This window comes from Perkinsus marinus (genome assembly GCF_000006405.1).
Source record: "Perkinsus marinus ATCC 50983 genomic scaffold scf_1104296969090, whole genome shotgun sequence".
Classification (NCBI taxonomy): Eukaryota; Perkinsozoa; order Perkinsida; family Perkinsidae; genus Perkinsus; species Perkinsus marinus.
Window position 1 is genome coordinate 481,309 of NW_003202922.1, and position 17,725 is coordinate 499,033.

The 17,725-nt window shown below is 49.6% G+C and overlaps 6 protein-coding genes across 6 annotated transcripts; 4 read left to right on the forward strand and 2 right to left on the reverse strand.

Moving 5' to 3' along the window:
• Positions 1 to 1,435: 1,435 nt before the first annotated feature.
• On the reverse strand, positions 1,436 to 6,808 carry Pmar_PMAR002990 (DNA-binding protein SMUBP-2, putative; the record flags this gene model as incomplete). The annotated part of the gene is made up of 23 exons (XM_002768154.1): positions 1,436 to 1,600; positions 1,652 to 1,770; positions 1,814 to 1,975; positions 2,046 to 2,379; positions 2,468 to 2,626; positions 2,672 to 2,778; positions 2,861 to 2,951; positions 3,010 to 3,124; positions 3,211 to 3,286; positions 3,333 to 3,386; positions 3,472 to 3,584; positions 3,691 to 3,851; positions 3,898 to 4,004; positions 4,206 to 4,312; positions 4,674 to 4,835; positions 5,112 to 5,248; positions 5,390 to 5,614; positions 5,730 to 5,785; positions 5,992 to 6,103; positions 6,163 to 6,244; positions 6,375 to 6,441; positions 6,488 to 6,548; positions 6,668 to 6,808. The coding sequence occupies 23 exons, from the start codon at positions 6,806 to 6,808 to the stop codon at positions 1,436 to 1,438; spliced, it is 2,913 nt and encodes a 970-aa protein (XP_002768200.1).
• A 561-nt stretch (positions 6,809 to 7,369) lies between these two features.
• Positions 7,370 to 8,874, reverse strand: Pmar_PMAR002991 (hypothetical protein). Its single transcript, XM_002768155.1, has 6 exons — positions 8,715 to 8,874; positions 8,521 to 8,620; positions 8,397 to 8,471; positions 8,192 to 8,294; positions 7,836 to 7,987; positions 7,370 to 7,519 (listed from the first exon to the last, which is right to left on the reverse strand). The coding sequence occupies exons 1-6, from the start codon at positions 8,822 to 8,824 to the stop codon at positions 7,457 to 7,459; spliced, it is 603 nt and encodes a 200-aa protein (XP_002768201.1). The 5' UTR covers positions 8,825 to 8,874; the 3' UTR covers positions 7,370 to 7,456.
• Positions 8,875 to 9,284: 410 nt separating this feature from the next.
• Pmar_PMAR002992 (Acyl-CoA dehydrogenase, putative) lies at positions 9,285 to 10,631 on the forward strand (the record flags this gene model as incomplete). The annotated part of the gene is made up of 2 exons (XM_002768156.1): positions 9,285 to 10,379; positions 10,428 to 10,631. The coding sequence occupies 2 exons, from the start codon at positions 9,285 to 9,287 to the stop codon at positions 10,629 to 10,631; spliced, it is 1,299 nt and encodes a 432-aa protein (XP_002768202.1).
• A 2,642-nt stretch (positions 10,632 to 13,273) lies between these two features.
• Pmar_PMAR002993 (hypothetical protein) lies at positions 13,274 to 14,386 on the forward strand. Its single transcript, XM_002768157.1, has 5 exons — positions 13,274 to 13,386; positions 13,573 to 13,745; positions 13,795 to 13,911; positions 13,976 to 14,111; positions 14,202 to 14,386. Exons 1-5 carry the CDS (start codon positions 13,291 to 13,293, stop codon positions 14,316 to 14,318), a joined length of 639 nt encoding a protein of 212 aa, XP_002768203.1. The 5' UTR covers positions 13,274 to 13,290; the 3' UTR covers positions 14,319 to 14,386.
• A 69-nt stretch (positions 14,387 to 14,455) lies between these two features.
• Pmar_PMAR002994 (hypothetical protein) lies at positions 14,456 to 15,434 on the forward strand (the record flags this gene model as incomplete). Its single annotated transcript, XM_002768158.1, has 4 exons — positions 14,456 to 14,512; positions 14,555 to 14,633; positions 14,677 to 14,780; positions 15,375 to 15,434. 4 exons carry the CDS (start codon positions 14,456 to 14,458, stop codon positions 15,432 to 15,434), a joined length of 300 nt encoding a protein of 99 aa, XP_002768204.1.
• A 394-nt stretch (positions 15,435 to 15,828) lies between these two features.
• Pmar_PMAR002995 (hypothetical protein) lies at positions 15,829 to 17,211 on the forward strand (the record flags this gene model as incomplete). Its single annotated transcript, XM_002768159.1, has 4 exons — positions 15,829 to 15,930; positions 15,982 to 16,088; positions 16,956 to 17,047; positions 17,105 to 17,211. The coding sequence occupies 4 exons, from the start codon at positions 15,829 to 15,831 to the stop codon at positions 17,209 to 17,211; spliced, it is 408 nt and encodes a 135-aa protein (XP_002768205.1).
• Positions 17,212 to 17,725: the final 514 nt, after the last annotated feature.

The window sequence follows — 17,725 nt, forward strand, 5'->3', positions numbered from 1 at the left end:
GCAGGCTTGTGCTTCCAAATATGAGAGTGAAACATGGAGGGATACCATTATGAACGATTCTCTTTCTGTTGATGTATAGCATTAGATCAGGAGCGGAGTTATAGATATACTCCCCGAGTAAAAGTTGGTATTTTGAGGCGCGATTTTAACACGTGTATGCTAAGAATATGTGGAGAAAACGTTTTACCGGTCTTCGACTTCTCACTAACTACGAAGAGTTAGGTCCTGAAACTTGGAGGTCATATCAGGTAAAGCATAAGTACATACCTCCCTGAGCCGCAAGATGACACTCGTTGTGGTGGCTGTACACGAGTCGAAAAACCGGTTATGCTAAGAATATGTGGAGGGGTGTATATCTCAGAGAGATAACGTTCTCTAGGATTCGGCAACAATGGGAGAAAAATGCCCTTAGTGTGACATTTACATGGGAAACTGATTGAAGAGTGTATTCCTAGCCATGTGGACATTCCAAAATGAGGCCCCTTCCACAACAATATAGGTTCCTGGATGATTCCCTAACAACGGACGTGAAAACTATCTGCGTTAAGGTAAATCCTTCTTATTATGATATCCACCATCGCAGGCTTCTAGATCTAATAAACGTAGCCTTTCCGAAGTCGAACCGTGATGGACGCTTTAGCTCTAGAATCAATGCGGTTATCCGAATAGTAATCGATCATCGAATAAACCATAACTCTTTTAGAGGCATTGACAGTTTCGCCGTTTGAAGCTTATACATCGCTTACTCTTTGAGACAAGCATATGACTACTGGAGCTTCCAGTCTGGAAGTATCTTTACTAAATCACAGTGATATCAAACAAACACGCAATTTGTAATGTTCTGCGACACATTACTGCTGTCGACAGCATTATGTCATGTGAATCTCCACCCTCGGACTGCACGGTATTGTGCATTCCACGCATGGCGCAGCAGCAAAGATAATTATATTGAATTCTCTGTCCATTGTTGAACGATCCCGTAGAAGTCACTTTCAAGGAGTGCTGTATTTCGGGTCCTTACTCTCATTAAGAAACGCGCGCAGTTTACATGCAGATTGCAAGACAAAAGTACTAGAGTGTACAGAGTAAAGAAGGAAGAAGAAATATCGGAGCAGCGACGGTTGTTCGATGTTGATTCTGCACAAACAATGTTGAACAACGGTTTAATTGAACCTCCAAATGGATAGGGTATAACAATAATCGTTTTGGTACTCCATGGAAAAGAGAGGTAAAGTATCAACCAGAAGGCTTGAACATGAAGTAAGTAGGTACAACATAATACTGCGCACTTGTGACCACCTGTGTGTGTTAAAACGGAGGCATGAGTACCACAGACTGCAGTTATGGAAAGGAGTCATAGTTTGGATAAAACTACGACTTCCATACTAGCAGGTCAACTCAGAACGCAAGACGTGAACCCGAATAGAAACTAAGTTCACTTTCTCTTCTTCGGCTTAGCCGATCGTTTCTCTCGAGCTTCCCTGATCTTATCGGCGAGCCTATTGGCAACGACTTTTCGTTTCGCCTCGGAGCCCGCGATAGATGGATTGACGAGCCCTTGGCCGCGAGTGTGAGATGTCATATCTCGCTTGTATGCTGCCTGAAAAAGGAGATGCTGGATATTCCACGCACCAAACTGTTCCAACCGTACTCGAGCCGCCTTCGACGCCTTGTCTCCACAGCCATGGACTTCGGCGAGTATATGAGAGTAGCAGAATCTTCGTTCACAGTACTTGCAGGGCAAACCATACGTAGAGACCACTGATGCACCTGAAGCCTCTCATCACAACAACAAAGCAGCGTAGATGTTTACAATCGGCATATGCACAAATATTCGGAGGCTTGTCAGTCTTAGTCAGCGCCTTAGGATCTCCACATTGCCTCTTGGGCCGAGCTGTGACCTTGCCTTGCCGATGCGCTGGTGCGGAGGTCGCCGAACGCTTCGCTTCTATCTCTTTCGCCGGGCTTTTGTCACCTTGGGAGGATACAACGTATCGAATCCATCGCCAGACCCAGCGATAGTTACGCTAGGACACGTCTCTCACCTTCCAAGAGAGGCGCATTTCCCTGTTGATCACTTTCCCCCTGTGGCACCGCTCGGACCCAAACATACCGCATGATACCATCGCCACTGCTGCCATGCTTAAACCCTCTCGTCTCAGCACGTTCATGTACCAATCTTCGCGAGGCAGCACTCAACAAGTTATCAAAGCAATATGTTTCTTCCGACGCCAGGGAGTCGAGAGTCGCATCGACGGCTTCGATAGTCAGGTCCACCCGAGCGACGGGCTTCTCCCCAATTTCCGTGGTAGACACCCTTTTCATATCACTATGGGTCTCGAGCTTCTCAGGACTCCTATGTTCTGCGGCACTCTTAACCTGCGACGAATAAGCATCATATCATTTTCCGAGGGCGATAAGAAGAGAGCGAGCTCCGACCAAATCCTGCAGTCGCATACAGTCTTACCTTGCGATGCTTCTTGCTATCGCCATCGTTCGTGTGGGATGATCTCGGCGGGGGCACGACGGAAGGGTAGCGTGATAGTTCGGAAACGTCCTCCACCATACTCAATGCAGGTATAATAAACCCACGCTCTGCTGCATAGCTGTACAGGGTGACTAGTACCTAATGCACCCGTCTGTGATACGAAGGAGGAGTAATGCCGCTTACGTCATCTGCTCCTATAGTCTCAGAGTCCCCCACAAGAACAAGTTGCCTTTTAGCCCGCGTCACTGCAACGTTTAGGCGTCGATAGTCCTTCAAAAATCCGACTTCACCTGAGTTGTTTCCGAATGACCTCCAGTAATAAATAACGCACAAGAGAGGCGAGCCGGATCAGAACGTTGAGCTTCGGTTCACCTGCGTCGTTTGAGCGGACCAGCGACAAGACCACCACTTCCTGTTCTTGACCTTGGTAGGAATCCACAGAAGATACGAACGATGCATCAGTCTAAGAATCACCACCATTTCGCGACTTCGCCTGCTCACAATCACAGAGGCAGTCACACCTCTCCCGTAGAGCTCTTCAATGCGTCCCGTATAAGGCCCACTTGACGATTGTAAGGACTAATGACAGCTGTTTGGTCCCGTTTGATGCCGGCCGCCCTTAAAAACGAGATGTATCTGACATCAGCGCATTAGAGCAGACTAGGACTACATGAGAAACATACTGCTGTAAACAGTACACACGAGAGATATTGAAAGCTCACTTGGCGACTAGAGCCACTTCGGCACTGTTACTCCGGGACTCCTCTTCACCAACTTCATCCTCGTGCATCCAGTCCACTCCTAGCAACCGTGGCTATGTAGCATTCCTACCAACACTGCTTACCTGCTGTGTCAATCCACAATAACGGTCGAGAGAGCATCTCTTGGTCGGCCCAGACTCCGAGCGACTCCAACTTATCCGATGAGATCACTGATAAGACACATACTATGACGACGACGAAGCCGCCACCCCAAAGGCTCACTTCTCTCCGTTAACTCCTGCAGAGTCCGCGATTTCACCGATTCCGATGCAAGCAGATGCCCCCCGTAGAACTGGGCGTTGCTCCAACCCATTATGGTTTCATTCATGCGATATCTACAACAGGGGAAGAGTCAGTGTAATTTCCACAGCTTGAGATCCATTTCTCTTGCTCATGCTCATGGTATGTCATTGGAAAAAAAAGAGATCTACTGTCACCTACTGTGTAGTGAGCATAACACTGGGCATCTCACGACCCTCGCCAATCGTCGACTTCTCCATCATCTCCATGAGCCGACCGAACAGCGTCTCTTGCAGGCCTCCTTTTGCGGCTTCCTCACTGAGTACCGTAGCGGCCAGCTGCTTATGGTCTCCAGCTAAGACCTGAGCAAGCCTGCACACTGGATAAGGTCGCAGTAGAGGAGCCCACCGCTTTCCTCCCTAATAGTAGGGGAATCCAGCATGCCGCTTCTATGGCCTGTGCTGCCTCATCGATCACCACCACATCAAAGAGTCGAGTCGATGCATCCCCGCAACCTGCGAGCACTGCTAGTGCCATGGATGAGCAGGTCGCAAGACGAACGAGTTGAAGGAAAGCGTTCCCTCGTATACGGCTGCACGCGCCACGCATGATAGCAGTTTTCTCACGGATAGAAGCACTTTGTAAGATTCCTACACGAAGTCGCTATCCTTATTGTCACACCCAAGTGCTGGTCTCTTGCATAACCCGCTTCCTACCATTCTCTAGTGCTCTTGCCAAAGTCCTCCCCCCTGCCGCTGCGCAGGTCGAGAAAACTACGCTTGACTGCTGAATGACCTCAGAGACCGCCCGACGCTCTCTTGACCTGAGTTACAGACCCGAGCTCACATTTCGAGAGAAGTCACGCCCCTAATAGAGCATACTATGCTTATTGTACAGTTATCGAGCTCTAGCATCTACAACTATACCTTTACAGTACCTTATGACAACTGCGCGAATATCAAAGTTGAATAATTCTCAGTCGACTTCAACTGAAAATCCGCACACCTCAGCTACTGCCACTTAGCTACTGTTCATAAGGGCCGTAATAGCTCAGCTACTATAGTATACCGCGGAAGCGAGTACCGATCGTACTCAAGTGGTACCGCACCAGGTTTCGCATAGAGTGAAGCCCCCCATAGTCTGCTTTTATACTAGTATCGCGCACGCCAGCTCACAAATTCTACCGAAGTTCCTTCCTCAGCTCTCGGACTTCTCCTTGCATCGCTCGCCTTGCACCTCGATCCTTAGCCTTCTTACTCTTCTTTAGACACGAGTCTATCTCCTTACGAATATCTCCCACTAGCTGCTGTTGGTCATTCTGTGCGAGCTTGGCATCCAATGTATACCTGCAAGGAGCACAGGAGACATAGACGCATCGCTCCAAGGGAAATATCGTCTATTCGACTCATCCTGATAACATGTAATGAGCTCCATTGTATAATACAGAGAATACTCTAGTACATACGAGCCTATTGACAATACAGGTGAATGCGAGTCACAGACATCACCCTGTGACTAGTCTATTGGAGGGTGGGCCATAGTAGCCAATTCAGGTGACGATGCTAGACACTGGCAGTGAAGAGTCCTAGTCTATCGATAACCTTTCTCTCAAAGTAGCTCACCTTTCAAGGCCCTTCTCAACCCTAGCTGGATGCCCTATGCGGACCACATTGGATATCCCACCAACCGCCGTAACACGTTCCAAGAGGTTGTCCACGGCCACATTAGAGGGTGCACAGACCAGTAGCTTCTGATGTCTCTAAACAGATGATGACAACTCATCGATACATAACGGGATGAATATGAGGATACGAAATGACGGGCCGATCTTCTTGTGAGGCTATGAAGTTCGATCCGTAACTACTCACTATTCACATTGATAACGTAACCTACACCTCACCTGAATCGCCTCTAATATATACGATACAAGAACAGTAGTCTTGCCGGTGCCTGGAGGCCCATGGACTAGTGCTAATGGCGATGCATCAAGGCAAGTCCTCACGGCTCGACGCTGCACCTCGTTGAGATTGTCACCAAACGCCAGGGGGATCTCTTCTTGGACCCTTGGGTTAAGGGATGGTATAGGAGACTCGCCGAAACAGCATGACACGATTTCATTGTTCTTCTGATGACAGGAAAGACTGATATCTCTAGCGAGTCGCAATAGCCATGGAGATGCGAAATTTCTTCCTCCTTATAAACAGATCAAGTTTCTGAAAAACACAAAGCGCTGTGACTACCGTTTTTTCCAGCTTCCCCAGCATACTGCTGAGCCGCTTGTAGGTCACATCGCTACCTGAGAGACCAACAGTCCACGCATCTTTTACCCGAAAAGTCTGTTAGATCATACCAATCAATTGGTGCTCTCATCCGTAGATAACGTTCTCACAAAACAACGGAGTACCCACTAAGGGCAGATAGTTGACTCGTTGTTGACCACGAGTGAGCAAAATGCATATCGGTAGAGCTAGCGAGATTCCCACTTCCCATACACACTACTACCCATGAGAGCAAGGGAATATGACGGGGCGCCTCCTCCTACTCTTAACCCGTCCGTGTCCAACTCCGCATCATCCGCCACCACAACGACCGAGTACTGCCCTACTGAGTGGACCTACAGGAGAATGCTCGCCATTACGACGATAAGGTTTGTATTTCGAGACTGCTCATTACCACGCCGGCCACTTCAGGCTCCCCACTGAAGCCCTGATGGCTCGATAGACCAAATACGCCCACTATATCACCCGAGGAGAATCTGAGGACGAGGGATGATAGACGTTTGACCAGCGAGATATACTTCATATGAGGATTTCCTAGGATTCGAACTAGTGTGCTACAAACACGCAGGGTAGTTCCTTGAGCACCGCGATGAGATTATCTCTTACCTGTTGGGTGGCAGAGGTGATCGCTGATCCCCGCGTCCAGCAGGCTTCCCAAAAGTGAGGAGAGCACCTGAGTGATTCGATACAGATTCACTGTAGAAGGAGATCAGACTCACGCCCGTAAGGCCCGGTCGATACCGTATCCAGAAGGAGTTTAAGGAGGACGATGCCTCGATCCTGAGAGGAACAACTCAAGTCATGAGGCACTGAGATCACAAAGACATCAGGGATGAGGCCAGACAGGACGCCCCTCCATTGACTTCAAGAGCTTCCGGAGATTGACCCAACCTTGGTACTTGTAAGTCCGCGTTGGAATATGATCGCAGCACTTCTGTAGTTTGGGCGACTTCCTCGTCCCTCTCCATGACCAGCAATTTCCTCTGCAATTCCACAAAGGACTCCACCGTCATCGCCCGCTTGCCGAGATCCGCCGCCATGGATTCGAGTCAAGAATAGTCTACTAACGTCGATGGTAACGAATTGAGTGATGCCTCACTGTGATCCCGGACCAGTTGGAACCCCTTGATGAGGTATTCACTGTAGATAGAGAAGACGGAGAGCAATCTTGATGTCCCCAGGGAGCACGTGGGAGCTGATTATTCCATCCGAAGATCTGGCTGACTACTGAAATAGAGAATCCAGGTTCGAAGTGAGCGCCTCGTGATTCGAGGATGGAACGGTTGGAAGAGTTATCCGAGTCGCCCTGTCGTATTAGACCAGAGACAAATGAATGACTTGAGTGTGTGCGCGCATTACTGCGATTCACTTACGAAAGAGGATCCTTGTACTTCCTCTGTCCGCTTTCTGGTACCGAGAGACAGTGATAGCCATCAGTAGAATTTAAACTAGACTCGACCCATCGTTCAATCATTCTGAGTATCCAGGGGAATTCTCAGCCTCCTTCACACACGAGAACTGTTCGTCTTCGGTTCCCTCTCGCCTCAATGCTAAGCCAGAAGATGCGTACAACTTCACCAACACAAAGCTTGCAATATCTTCCACACGAAACTAGTCCGTCCCCAATGATATCTTGCAGCAGCAGCCTTTGAAAAACGCTTCCTCCGGCATCATGCGCTATAAAGCTTCTACATCATATGCTTGAACCGTCTCAAGTTACGGCTCATAGTTCTAAGCAGTTGTTGTCGAGCCTGATAAGAAAAAACACACTCTACACCTCGCCTCACGGAATTCTTCCACTACGATTCACCCAGATATGAAAGAGAACATTTCATTTCTGGGTATTGCTACCCTCAAAAACTTTCTACCCTTGTTCCTATTACCCTGGACTGCATACTCATATCGTTATGGAAGAAGCACACAAAGACGAAACTCAATCCTAGCTGGAAAATGCCGTAAAAGCATTCGAACATGAAGATGGAGTAAAAGCCGATGGGTATTTGGAACAAAAATGCAGCCATCTTAAGGACGTTACCTAACATACACCCAAAACGATACGGACCTTACTCGCGTCTGGAGGCTCATGCCGTTGTGGAAGAAACACACGAAGACGAAGCTGATCGCCAATTGCGCCATCCCATAGAATACTTCGAAAAAGAAGATTGAGTAGAATGATACGGGGAATTGCATCAAGAACGCAGCCATCTTGAGCATGTTACCTAACCACCACAGAGACAACCACCACCAAGGCTACCAGCAACCCTCAAAAACCAAGAATGGAGATGAGAGGGCCAACACTGACGCCCGGTAGCAGAAGCAGAGTGGTGGAAATGCTCTATAACTACTACCACTGAGCGAACGATGTTCTACGACGATGCATACGTCCACAGTAGGCTAGGAATGATTCAGACATTTCATACTACCCATAATGACGGTGATCAGCAGCGGTCTGAAGGACTGGAAAATGTTCCGCATAAGACTGAGGAATATCTGTTTGTACTGAGCCAAGACGACACCCACAGAAATCTGACACAGAGAAGAGAAACGCATCATATGTTTGTGGACACCTGGAGAGAGAACATGCAATCTCGTGAAACAACAGGCATTAAGCTCAGAAAATATTATTACTTCGAAAATAGCACTCTTGTTAGTGACTTCTGCAATTTTCGATTTGCATGCGGGAAGCAGGCCCGTAGTCGAGACCTGCAAGAAAGCGACTTGTGGCACTATCTCAGTGGTACTTTGGACGAACCGTCTGAGTGAATGTTTTCACTGAGTTGTTCACCGGAGTCAAGGAGTTAGTCGGTTTAGCTGGCGGGATGCTGGCGAAGCCTCGAAGACCATTGGACCATCTGAGTACAACTATCTCTCTGTGTTATGAAGCGCTCGTATTTGCGGTCAGCAGAATGAGGATCGATCGGTCCATAGTAGGTTATGCCTATTTACCCGATGGGGAGAGCAGTCCTGAAAGTGTTGCCCGAGGCCGCCATAACGCCACGTTGATACAGCGGGCGAAGAAGTGCTGGACCCAAGGCACGACGAGATAAGCCGAGCATTATCAGTAGTGGACGACGAACTCGGAAAAGGAAAGAAAAATGGCAACTCGAATAGCGGCACTCCCTTTTGATCAGTAGACACCATCGCCCATCGTGAATCGGACTGTCGTGAATGGCGACTCGCGATGCGCGTGGATCGATCACGATGGCGTAGCGAGATCGGACTGCGCTCCCTTGAATCACTCCACCCCACTCAGGGAAGAGAACCCTTCCTCCGATGAAGGCTACTATTGGACATCAGAAGCCGCCTGAGTAAGTTGAAGAAGTTGGGGTATGAAATTCGGAACTCCAGATCCAATGCTACCATCATTCTTGTTCGAAACGGAGGTGTGTTTCGATGATCTTCAGTGCCGTCGATGATCGATGGACTGCTGCCTGAATACATTCGTAGAGTCTGAGGGATTCGGCGGGGCCGGAGCACCTCGCAAGAGGCTTTATAGTTCTGTTTTGCCCCCAAGGTATGTCCAAAATGTCATCTCCATATGGAAGTACAGTCCCCTATGGTGAGCCAAGTTGGTATCGTGGTGACCACAACTCTCCCTATTACCACCAGACCCACCGTGAATGGCGCGATAGATGCCGCAAGTTTGTCGAAAGTGAGGTAATTCCTTATGTGAAAGACTGGGAAGAAGCGAAGAAGATTCCGACTGACGTTTACCAGAAGCTCTACCGGGCCGGCCTTACCCCATGCGTCGTAGGAGAGCGTGGGTTCGAGTTTGTGGACTCCTCAGTAGCTCCCAAGCCTGAGGACTACGACGTTTTCCACGAACTCATCCTTCTCGACGAGCTGTCTCGATGCGGCAGTGGCGGTGTAGTGGGTGGTCTCATCGTGGGCTATTCTATCGGCCTTACTCCCGTTATGAATTTCGCCCACCCAAGTGTACGCGACCGAGTGGTTCCCGCTTGTTTGCGTGGAGATAAGTTCATCTCACTTGCCATCACCGAGCCTCAGACCGGGAGCGACGTCGCTAGTATTCGAGCCACTGCCAAGCTGTCGGCTGATGGTAAGCATTACATCGTGAACGGGGAGAAGAAGTGGATTACTAACGGTATATTCTCTGATTATTTCACTACTGCTGTGCGGACTGGTCCAGAGGGCATGAACGGCATTTCAGTGCTTTTGATACCGAAAGGCCCTGGGGTCACTGTGAGGCAAATGGACTGTCAAGGGGTTTGGTCCAGTGGCACCACCTTCGTCGAGTTCAATGATGTGAAGGTGCCTGTGGAGAATATGTTGGGTAAAGAGAATGAAGGCTTCAAGGTTATCATGTATAACTTCAACCACGAGCGTTGGGGCTTCGTCGTACAGGCAGTTAGATTTAGCCGGCTGCTCTACGAGGTGTCTTTCAAGTACGCACAGAAGAGGAAGACTTTTGGCAAGACGCTTATCGAACACCCTCTTATTCGATGGAAACTAGCAGAGATGGCTCGCCAGATTGAGGGAGCTCATGCGTGGATGGAGAGTCTCACTCACCAACTGTGTACCATGCCCCCGAAACAAGCCGTTCTTATGCTGGGCGGACCCTTGGCACTTTGCAAGGCCCACTGCACTAAAGTGAGTACCTAACACGTTGAGAGTTTGAGACCGCGTGATGCTCCTCAGATGTTCGAATATTGTGCTCGAGAAGCATCGCAGATTTTCGGTGGTAACGCTTACACGCGTAGCGGCTTGGGAGAAGTTGTTGAGAGGCTGTATCGTGATGTCCGGGCCCTGGCTATCCCTGGTGGCTCGGAGGAGATCATGTTGGATCTGGCAGTTCGTCAAGCGAATGCTCAATATAAGATGGCAATTGCTGGAAGGCTCTGATGAATTTTTAAGAATGTCAGTGTGTGAGGAAGGTTTTTTCACAGTGATTTATTCGCCTTGTGTTGTGAGTGTTTTTCCTCCTCGGATAAGGGGTCTTCTCGGCTGGCGGTAGCGTTGTAGAGTTCTCAGCTACTCCTATCCCGATCCTTGCTCCCACGGTATTCCCTCCACCACTGACTTGACTTCCAGCGAGGAGGGGGCTCATGCAGGCCTATTGAGGGTGCGGTGCTCTACGACGGATCTGGCTGAGGCTGAGGTAGATGTAGCGCTTTGACCTTGCTTGTTGGGCGGTCTCTGCCACTCGAGGGGGTAGATTGTTTGTACGACTATTCTGTATCCTTTGCACTCAAATTGAATAGCAGTAGCGAGCTCGGGTGGGAAGGTCTACAGGGATTGTATTACCATTCTCAGATGTACTTACTGGTCTGCTTGTTCTACCATCGAGGAGATGACGAACCTATAGGGGTGGGACTATTGGAGCTGCACCGAGATGACGAGTCAGATCACTCGATGTGTTGATGAATCTCAAGCCATGGCGACCAGTGTACTCGCAGGTCCACACTCTCCTATGAATATCGGAGGAGCTCGGTCGCGGGCGTGACCATCGTTTTCTATATCCTCGAGAGGGATGTCTGTGAAGGGAAGAGTCTCGCTGACATTGCTATGGTGCGGCTCCTTGAGCACTTCCGCGACTAAAGCGTTGTGGCTTTCCAGATGGGTGGGGATCATCTTCACCTCGATCACCGTCTGACCATACGATCGAGCTCGATTTATTTACCAGCAGCGGAGATGGCTATCGGGCTGTCCCGAAGTGTCGATATTATCGTTCCCTCGGGTGGTACTGAGGGGGGCTCCGGCCAGCAGTGTACAAGCACCCCTCCTCAGGAGCCGAGTGCTCGACTATCCGCCTGGTCGTAAGCATTGGCATGGATGGTGGGGAAAGGGAGATGGCCCAAGCTGTATCATGGAGGAGAGCGCATCGGCATTTTCTTGGAGGACCGACCCACGAGGACAGAGACATAAGACGCCTGTAGGAGAAGCTCTGGACGCGCACGTGCTAGAAAACTAGAGCTGTATTCTACGGGGCATCTAGGCTCCTTGACGCTCTCTGTCTCGGTCGGCTTCTACACACTGTCCAGGTGTGACATTCTCCCGGCCTGCAATATCTCATGGGAAGAGTTGGACCAGTTGGAGGCAGACTTGACAAGGAGGGAGGAGGAGATCACCGATTTGAGGTCTCAAATCCTCAGTGCTGAGGGGAAGCAACGGGATATGAAGGTGCCGCTATCTAGAAATGATGGCGCTGCGTTCTCTCCGATATGCTATGCGCAGTAATCATTCGTTTGTATATTATATGACTACTTAGGAGGAGCTGGAGAGGCTGTCGGAAGCACCTGTGTGCCTAACGGACCTCGACGTGGGTTGTATACTGGAAGGAGTTGATGGCTTCAATACCCTACGGATGATTAACTCCCGATGGAGGAGCGCTACAGAAAATCTGATGGCGCGCTGCTATGAGATGTGCTATCAGCTTAGATGTCATAATGACGTGATCCGGGTAATGGGAGTCTACTTTATCTTCGAGGTGCAGTTGTGGGAATATTCTGCTTCCTGGTAGGCATTCCAGTGGACGGTTCGCCGCTTAGCTGAAGTGGAGGCAGCAGGGAGGCGGCTGAGGGCGGGTATCGGAGGATTAGAGCGTAGACTAGAGCCTGTTGGTGACATGCAGAGGGAAGTAGGAAAGCTCTCGAAGTCTGGGTACCACTCGTCGAGCAAATTTAGGTATCCTTCCAATGCAAGGAGATCGATAGACTGGAACGTGAGATATTCCGAGCAGCGAAGGAGTCGGGGCATAGTAGTTCCACAGAGTTGGCCGAGGATGTACACGCACAGGAAGTATCACATACGGGAACCCGTGGTTAGGGGTGCCACGATCAAAGCTGATTCCACTTTATCAAGCCCTGCTTCTTATGGTGCTATTGATCTCCTCTGGCTATTCGTGGCACACTTGGAAATAACATGCGCAGTTGTCGTGTAACAACAGAGTCTTTAGGAGTGCTTCACTGCATTGATGGGGGAGTACTCGGCCTTGAGTGAGTCCTATTTCGCCGACCCTGATTCGGAAGACGAAGACGCTCAAGAGGTTATTCGACGACGCAATTCAGACGTGGGCAACGGGGTTCTCGATTTTCGACAGTCTTGGCTGTTGCAAGATTCTCAATCTCTCTCTCCGTCTCAACGCCCTACGCCGGAGGACTAATGCACGTGACGAAGTCATCAAAGAGGCTGAGCGGAGGTGCTGCTGCCTCGAGGAGACACTAAGAAAGCTACGTGATGATGTAGGGATGTTTATCTTCATTCGGTGATCTTGGTTTTTCCTCACAGGTGACAGTAGTGGAGTTACGAGGGCAGCAGTTGCGTCCCCGGATGGAGTCTTTAGTACAGCGATTATCAACCATGGGCTTTGAGCATGCCGAGAAGATGTCGAGATTGAATATGGAATTGAGGGTTGAGGAATATAAGGCATGTCGTCAATAAGTTCAGGCGTGGCATACATGCATAGTGCTGCTCGGCCGTAGGGAGTCTCGATACCACAGAGTTGAGTTAATTGGCAGGTTCACACGCTTGTTGTTGCCGGTTGTAGTTTTGTTAAGACAGTATGACGAGCTTCTTTATGGGGCATTCGCCATGGGCTATACCAGTCGAACCAACGGAACTCCATTCTCACAATCAAGGTCCACAGATAAGACTACCGGTAAGCCATGCACTCCCTGTCGAGTACTTCTTTGTCTTTTGCCGCGGCTATATTGGGTGATCTATAGTAGTAGGAATTTCCCACTAGGGAACCCGTGAGGTAGAGTAGTCTCGTGGGTTGGAAGGAATACTACCTCAATTCGTATCCACGTCATAGTGTTGAGATAGCGTACTCTCCTCGTTGTAGGGCGAGAAGAGAGGACAGTATGAACATACGCTTCCGTCTGAGGATGACTTTCCGGAGTATCCGGACGAACAACAGTACATCTCTGCACCTCCTGAGCCCCCAGAGCCTGTTGTCGAGCCGTTGGAGTACTTGTCGCAAGATTCCTTACCGAAGTTTACGGAAGACCAGCTCCGGTGAGTAGCGGCCTATGGGACGCCTTGCCGAGATTCAATATGTGATCAGGGAAAGCCGCATGAGGCGAATACCCTACGCAGAAGTGCGTGAAGCTGTTATGCTCGAGCGAGCCGAGGAGGCTGAGGTCACCAAGATAATAGGGGCTGAGATCCGAGCCAAATGCCGGTGACCAATTCGCCATCGCTTGGTGGAGCTCATCGTGACAGTTTTGTGGAGAACTGTTTGTTAGGCCCGAGATTGACGAGTACGTGGACTGCGTAACCGATAGATATCTAAGTCTTCTCAAGTGTAAGCCTATTGCCTGGAAGATGCGTCGCTGTGTAAAGAAATATGAGACATCCGACTTCGTCGCCAATCGAATGCGAGTAAGTAGTCCTTAACGGGGCCTCGCTTCGTTTCCGGCGTTCGCGTGGTATCATGGCATTTGTATTTGTTGTTGAAGTGGGATGTGTCAGGAATTGATGGCAGAGCGGGAGGAGGCCGGGACTAGTATCACGAAGCGTAATGAGCTGAGTAAAGCTAACAAATGTTTTATACCCAAGGAGTATAGCGAGGCTGATCATAGGCTCTGACCACTGGTCTGACCATCCATGTTATTCGAGGCCTCTCGGGTTCTGCCACAATTGTTGTTTCTGGATGCGATCTCAATTTATTGCGTCAGAAGTCACATGCCGTGTGGGGTTCTCCCAGCGACTTTTATGGGAGTTGCATGCCTATCTGCCAGAGATGTCAGTCGAGTTACGATGAGGATGATAATACGGAGGCGGTGGGTCCCTCCAGTCTGGATAGCGTCACGTTCACTTCTTAGTCATGTCGATATCATCCGAAACAATTCGTGTGTCGATGGCATCCCAATGAACGGAAGCGAGATGCATGGGTCTGGGATGGTGACGATTTAGGCTACTATGGTACGATTGGTTCTGCCCTCAGCTGTAGATGTGTTTGACTCTGCCTTGCAGGGAACGTTGATGGAGATGATTATAAGGCATTGTTCTGGGACTGTTGTGGATCAGAGAACCCTGACGAGAAAGGATGTAAGCCTGTCCAGCAGAGGTTACTACATCTGACCCTACGAGGTCGCTAGGAGAAGAATTCCAAGAGTTGTGTTCTCTTCCTCAGGTACAACGTCTCGCCATGTAAGCTACGACGAGCCTTTAGACGGCTGATGTTACTATACGATGAAAGCACTCTATAAGTTATCCTCGATTCCTAGCTGGAAAGGCTGATCTCGTTGTCAATCGAAGAGACGTCTCTGGTGGCCGTCAATATTATATATTGACTATATCGCGACAGCTCTGCGATGTTTATAGGGTCTGGATGTGGTCACAAAATCCGTCGTATAAGCTACAAATAACGCGGGTTTCGAGAGCCCTGTCGGTTGACTCTCCAAAAGCTCGGCACAGCCATGGTTCTAGTTTAAGGCTGACACTGCCCAGCATGCGTTACATATGCTCAATTAACCGAGTCAAGGCCCCTTCTTGAGTTTGTTCCTACCACGACGGGATAAGCTTTAAATATTCCTGACGCGTGGCTGGGGTGGTCAGCTTATAGATATCTGCAAGATCATCACTTAACTGAATCGGATTCGGTGAATCCGCTGGAGAGGATGCTCAGGCTACCTTGGTCAGATGTACCAGGCAGACACTACTTCTACGGAGAAGGCTAGGTCTAGTGGTAAGTACGCTTGATATCGAGGAACTGAGTACTGACTGTCGAGAGTGATTCACATGGGTATGTGGTAACGAACCCTGGCATCTGGCCCGATCAACAGGTGGGTGCTCATAAGCCTGCATAGTATGCCCGACTATCACCCTTGTATCATGTCTTGGTTACCAAGAACTCAGGCATTGCCTGAGTTCTTTCCGGCATCCTATAGTCACTGGTCATTGATTGAGCAATATTTTTTCGACAGGAATATTTCATCTAGTGGTCCTGCTACTGTGGAGTCTTCAACCACTCAGATCATTCCGAAGCCTGCCGAAATGGCCCTACTCCTCCTCTCTTCAGAACGACGAGTGTTGCGTTTTCTTCATCCGCAGGAGCCTCAAATCCCGTTTCTAAGCTGCCAACTCATGCTCAGGGATGGGTATCAATCTCACAGAATCGGGGACCAAAGGCTTGGTAACACTAGCTTCCGTTAAAGCCGCCAGTAATGCATCCCAGAGTACCCATCTTCAAAGCCAGGTGCTCGTTCCACGCCTGGTATGAGACTTCCAGTAATTGTCGTGTACTCAGTACGTCGCTCATCGGGCTATAGAGATCTCCCGTATTCTCGAGGATGCCCTCAAGGGCATCTCCAGCATCAACCCTGAAGAGGCGGTCCGTGCTGATGCTCCGCATCGGTAGGCCGTCGTTAACCCACCACTGAGCTCTCGCCCAAATATTATCAGTTATGTGGGGGGACTTGACCATGCAGACACGTACCTTCACCGGCCCGCACTGGGGCTATCGTCTGGTGCAGATGGCAGGTGAGTAGTCGGTGTTGCATTCAATAGGACATCCCTTGAGGTACCTGATGGTTGAGCATCGAGCCTCTGGAACGCCTGTCAAACCGTGGCTCCGTATGAATCCTATCGTTGCCCTTTTGGCCATCCCTTATCTCAGATGCTCATCACTCCCCGAGGCCGTTTCCTCATGTTGCTCAGCTGTCTCAGTGTCCTGCCAATCTAGGATGCTTCTTGTTGCAGCTCTGCAACGAGGCACGTACATTCAAACAGAGAGTCCTATCTTTCGTGTGTAACTCTCAGTCTTGAGTAGTGCTCAATCAACAGGGAGGTATGGTGGCGCAATGATTCTCACCGGCGCGCTACGGAGGATTGTGTCGGACTTGGAGAAAATCTTATCGGGAAATTCCAGACTTCTTATCGGACTAGCGAAAAATCGTAGACAGATGGGTAAATGACGACGCTTCGTGGACATGCTCGAGCAGCTTCCTTTTCACGTGTGAGCCCAGTTGCCACTCCTCACGGAAGCAGTGTTGAGTTGCTTACCCTGACCTTCTCCGCTCAGACCCGACAGTCGATATTCTCGCATCTGACCCCTCCCCCCTAGTCGCCGGGAACACTCAAGATTTCCGGTAGCTCGAGAGCCCGCTTGAATCTCCCATCGTTATATCGATAGAACTCTCCGTTTTCAGCCGATGTTCGGTTTCCTTGAAGAGCTCTCCCGCGATGGCGCATTCTGGTGAAGCGAGTCGGCAAGGCGGGTAGGCCATGTGATTCTATCGTCGCTAGTCTCGTCGTTCTCGTATTCTTCCAGTCCGGTCAACAGTCTGCCGCAGAGGATCACGACATGAAAGCCGGTAAGAGTCGGCGTAGAGGTGTTTCCACGGTTCGGAATGCTGATTTTCCCGAGCCAGATGAGAAGTACGGCGCTTTTCAGAAGCGTCTCGGGAAATGCCAGAAAATTGAATTTCAAACTACCCGGCACCTAGAGGGTTCCAAGCAGGGTGTTCCTAAATGGTAACAATATTTCCGGTGGAAGTTTCCCTGCTATTTCCTGGAATTTGAAAAAATAAGGAAGAAAGAGGAAAAATTGCCAAAAATGGCAAAAATGCTGTTAATACTGTTAATTCAACAGCTGCGGAGCGAGCGAAGCGAGCGGAGCATATACCACAACAACAGGCACTTTCGCGTTGTGCGTGCGCGCGTGTGCGCGTGCAGAATTACTCTGGCTTAACTACGAAACGTAGGAGGCCACCAGATAGATCAAACGGCTCCTCTATATTCCGAGGTTTGCGCAATAATCGAAAAACTCGATTATGCGAACAGCTCGAAGAGATATGCAGGAACACCTTTAATTACGGAAAAATGTCCTACCCGGGGATCGAACCGGGGACGTATTCCAGGGTAGGGCTTGGTGCGTCTATTAAATGAATCAATAGACGAGGACAAAGTGAGCTCCACCCCTTCGTCACGAAGACCTAGTATTAACAGTGTTAAAGTTAAGCTGAATGTCGCAGTGATGATCTCACCAGCCA

Bases quoted from the DNA above. Each gene is read 5' to 3' on its own strand.
- Pmar_PMAR002991 (XM_002768155.1), bottom strand. From the start codon at position 8,824: ATGCTCGGCTTATCTCGTCGTGCCTTGGGTCCAGCACTTCTTCGCCCG. The intron at 8,295-8,396 runs GTAATAATATTT...TCTCTGTGTCAG, and splicing joins ACAAGAGTGCTATTTTCGAA to ATTTCTGTGGGTGTCGTCTT. The intron at 7,988-8,191 runs GTAGTATGAAAT...TGTGGTGGTTAG, and splicing joins GCTGATCACCGTCATTATGG to GTAACATGCTCAAGATGGCT.
- Pmar_PMAR002993 (XM_002768157.1), top strand. From the start codon at position 13,291: ATGACGAGCTTCTTTATGGGGCATTCGCCATGGGCTATACCAGTCGAA. The intron at 13,387-13,572 runs GTAAGCCATGCA...TCCTCGTTGTAG, and splicing joins GTCCACAGATAAGACTACCG to GGCGAGAAGAGAGGACAGTA. The intron at 13,746-13,794 runs GTGAGTAGCGGC...ATATGTGATCAG, and splicing joins TTTACGGAAGACCAGCTCCG to GGAAAGCCGCATGAGGCGAA.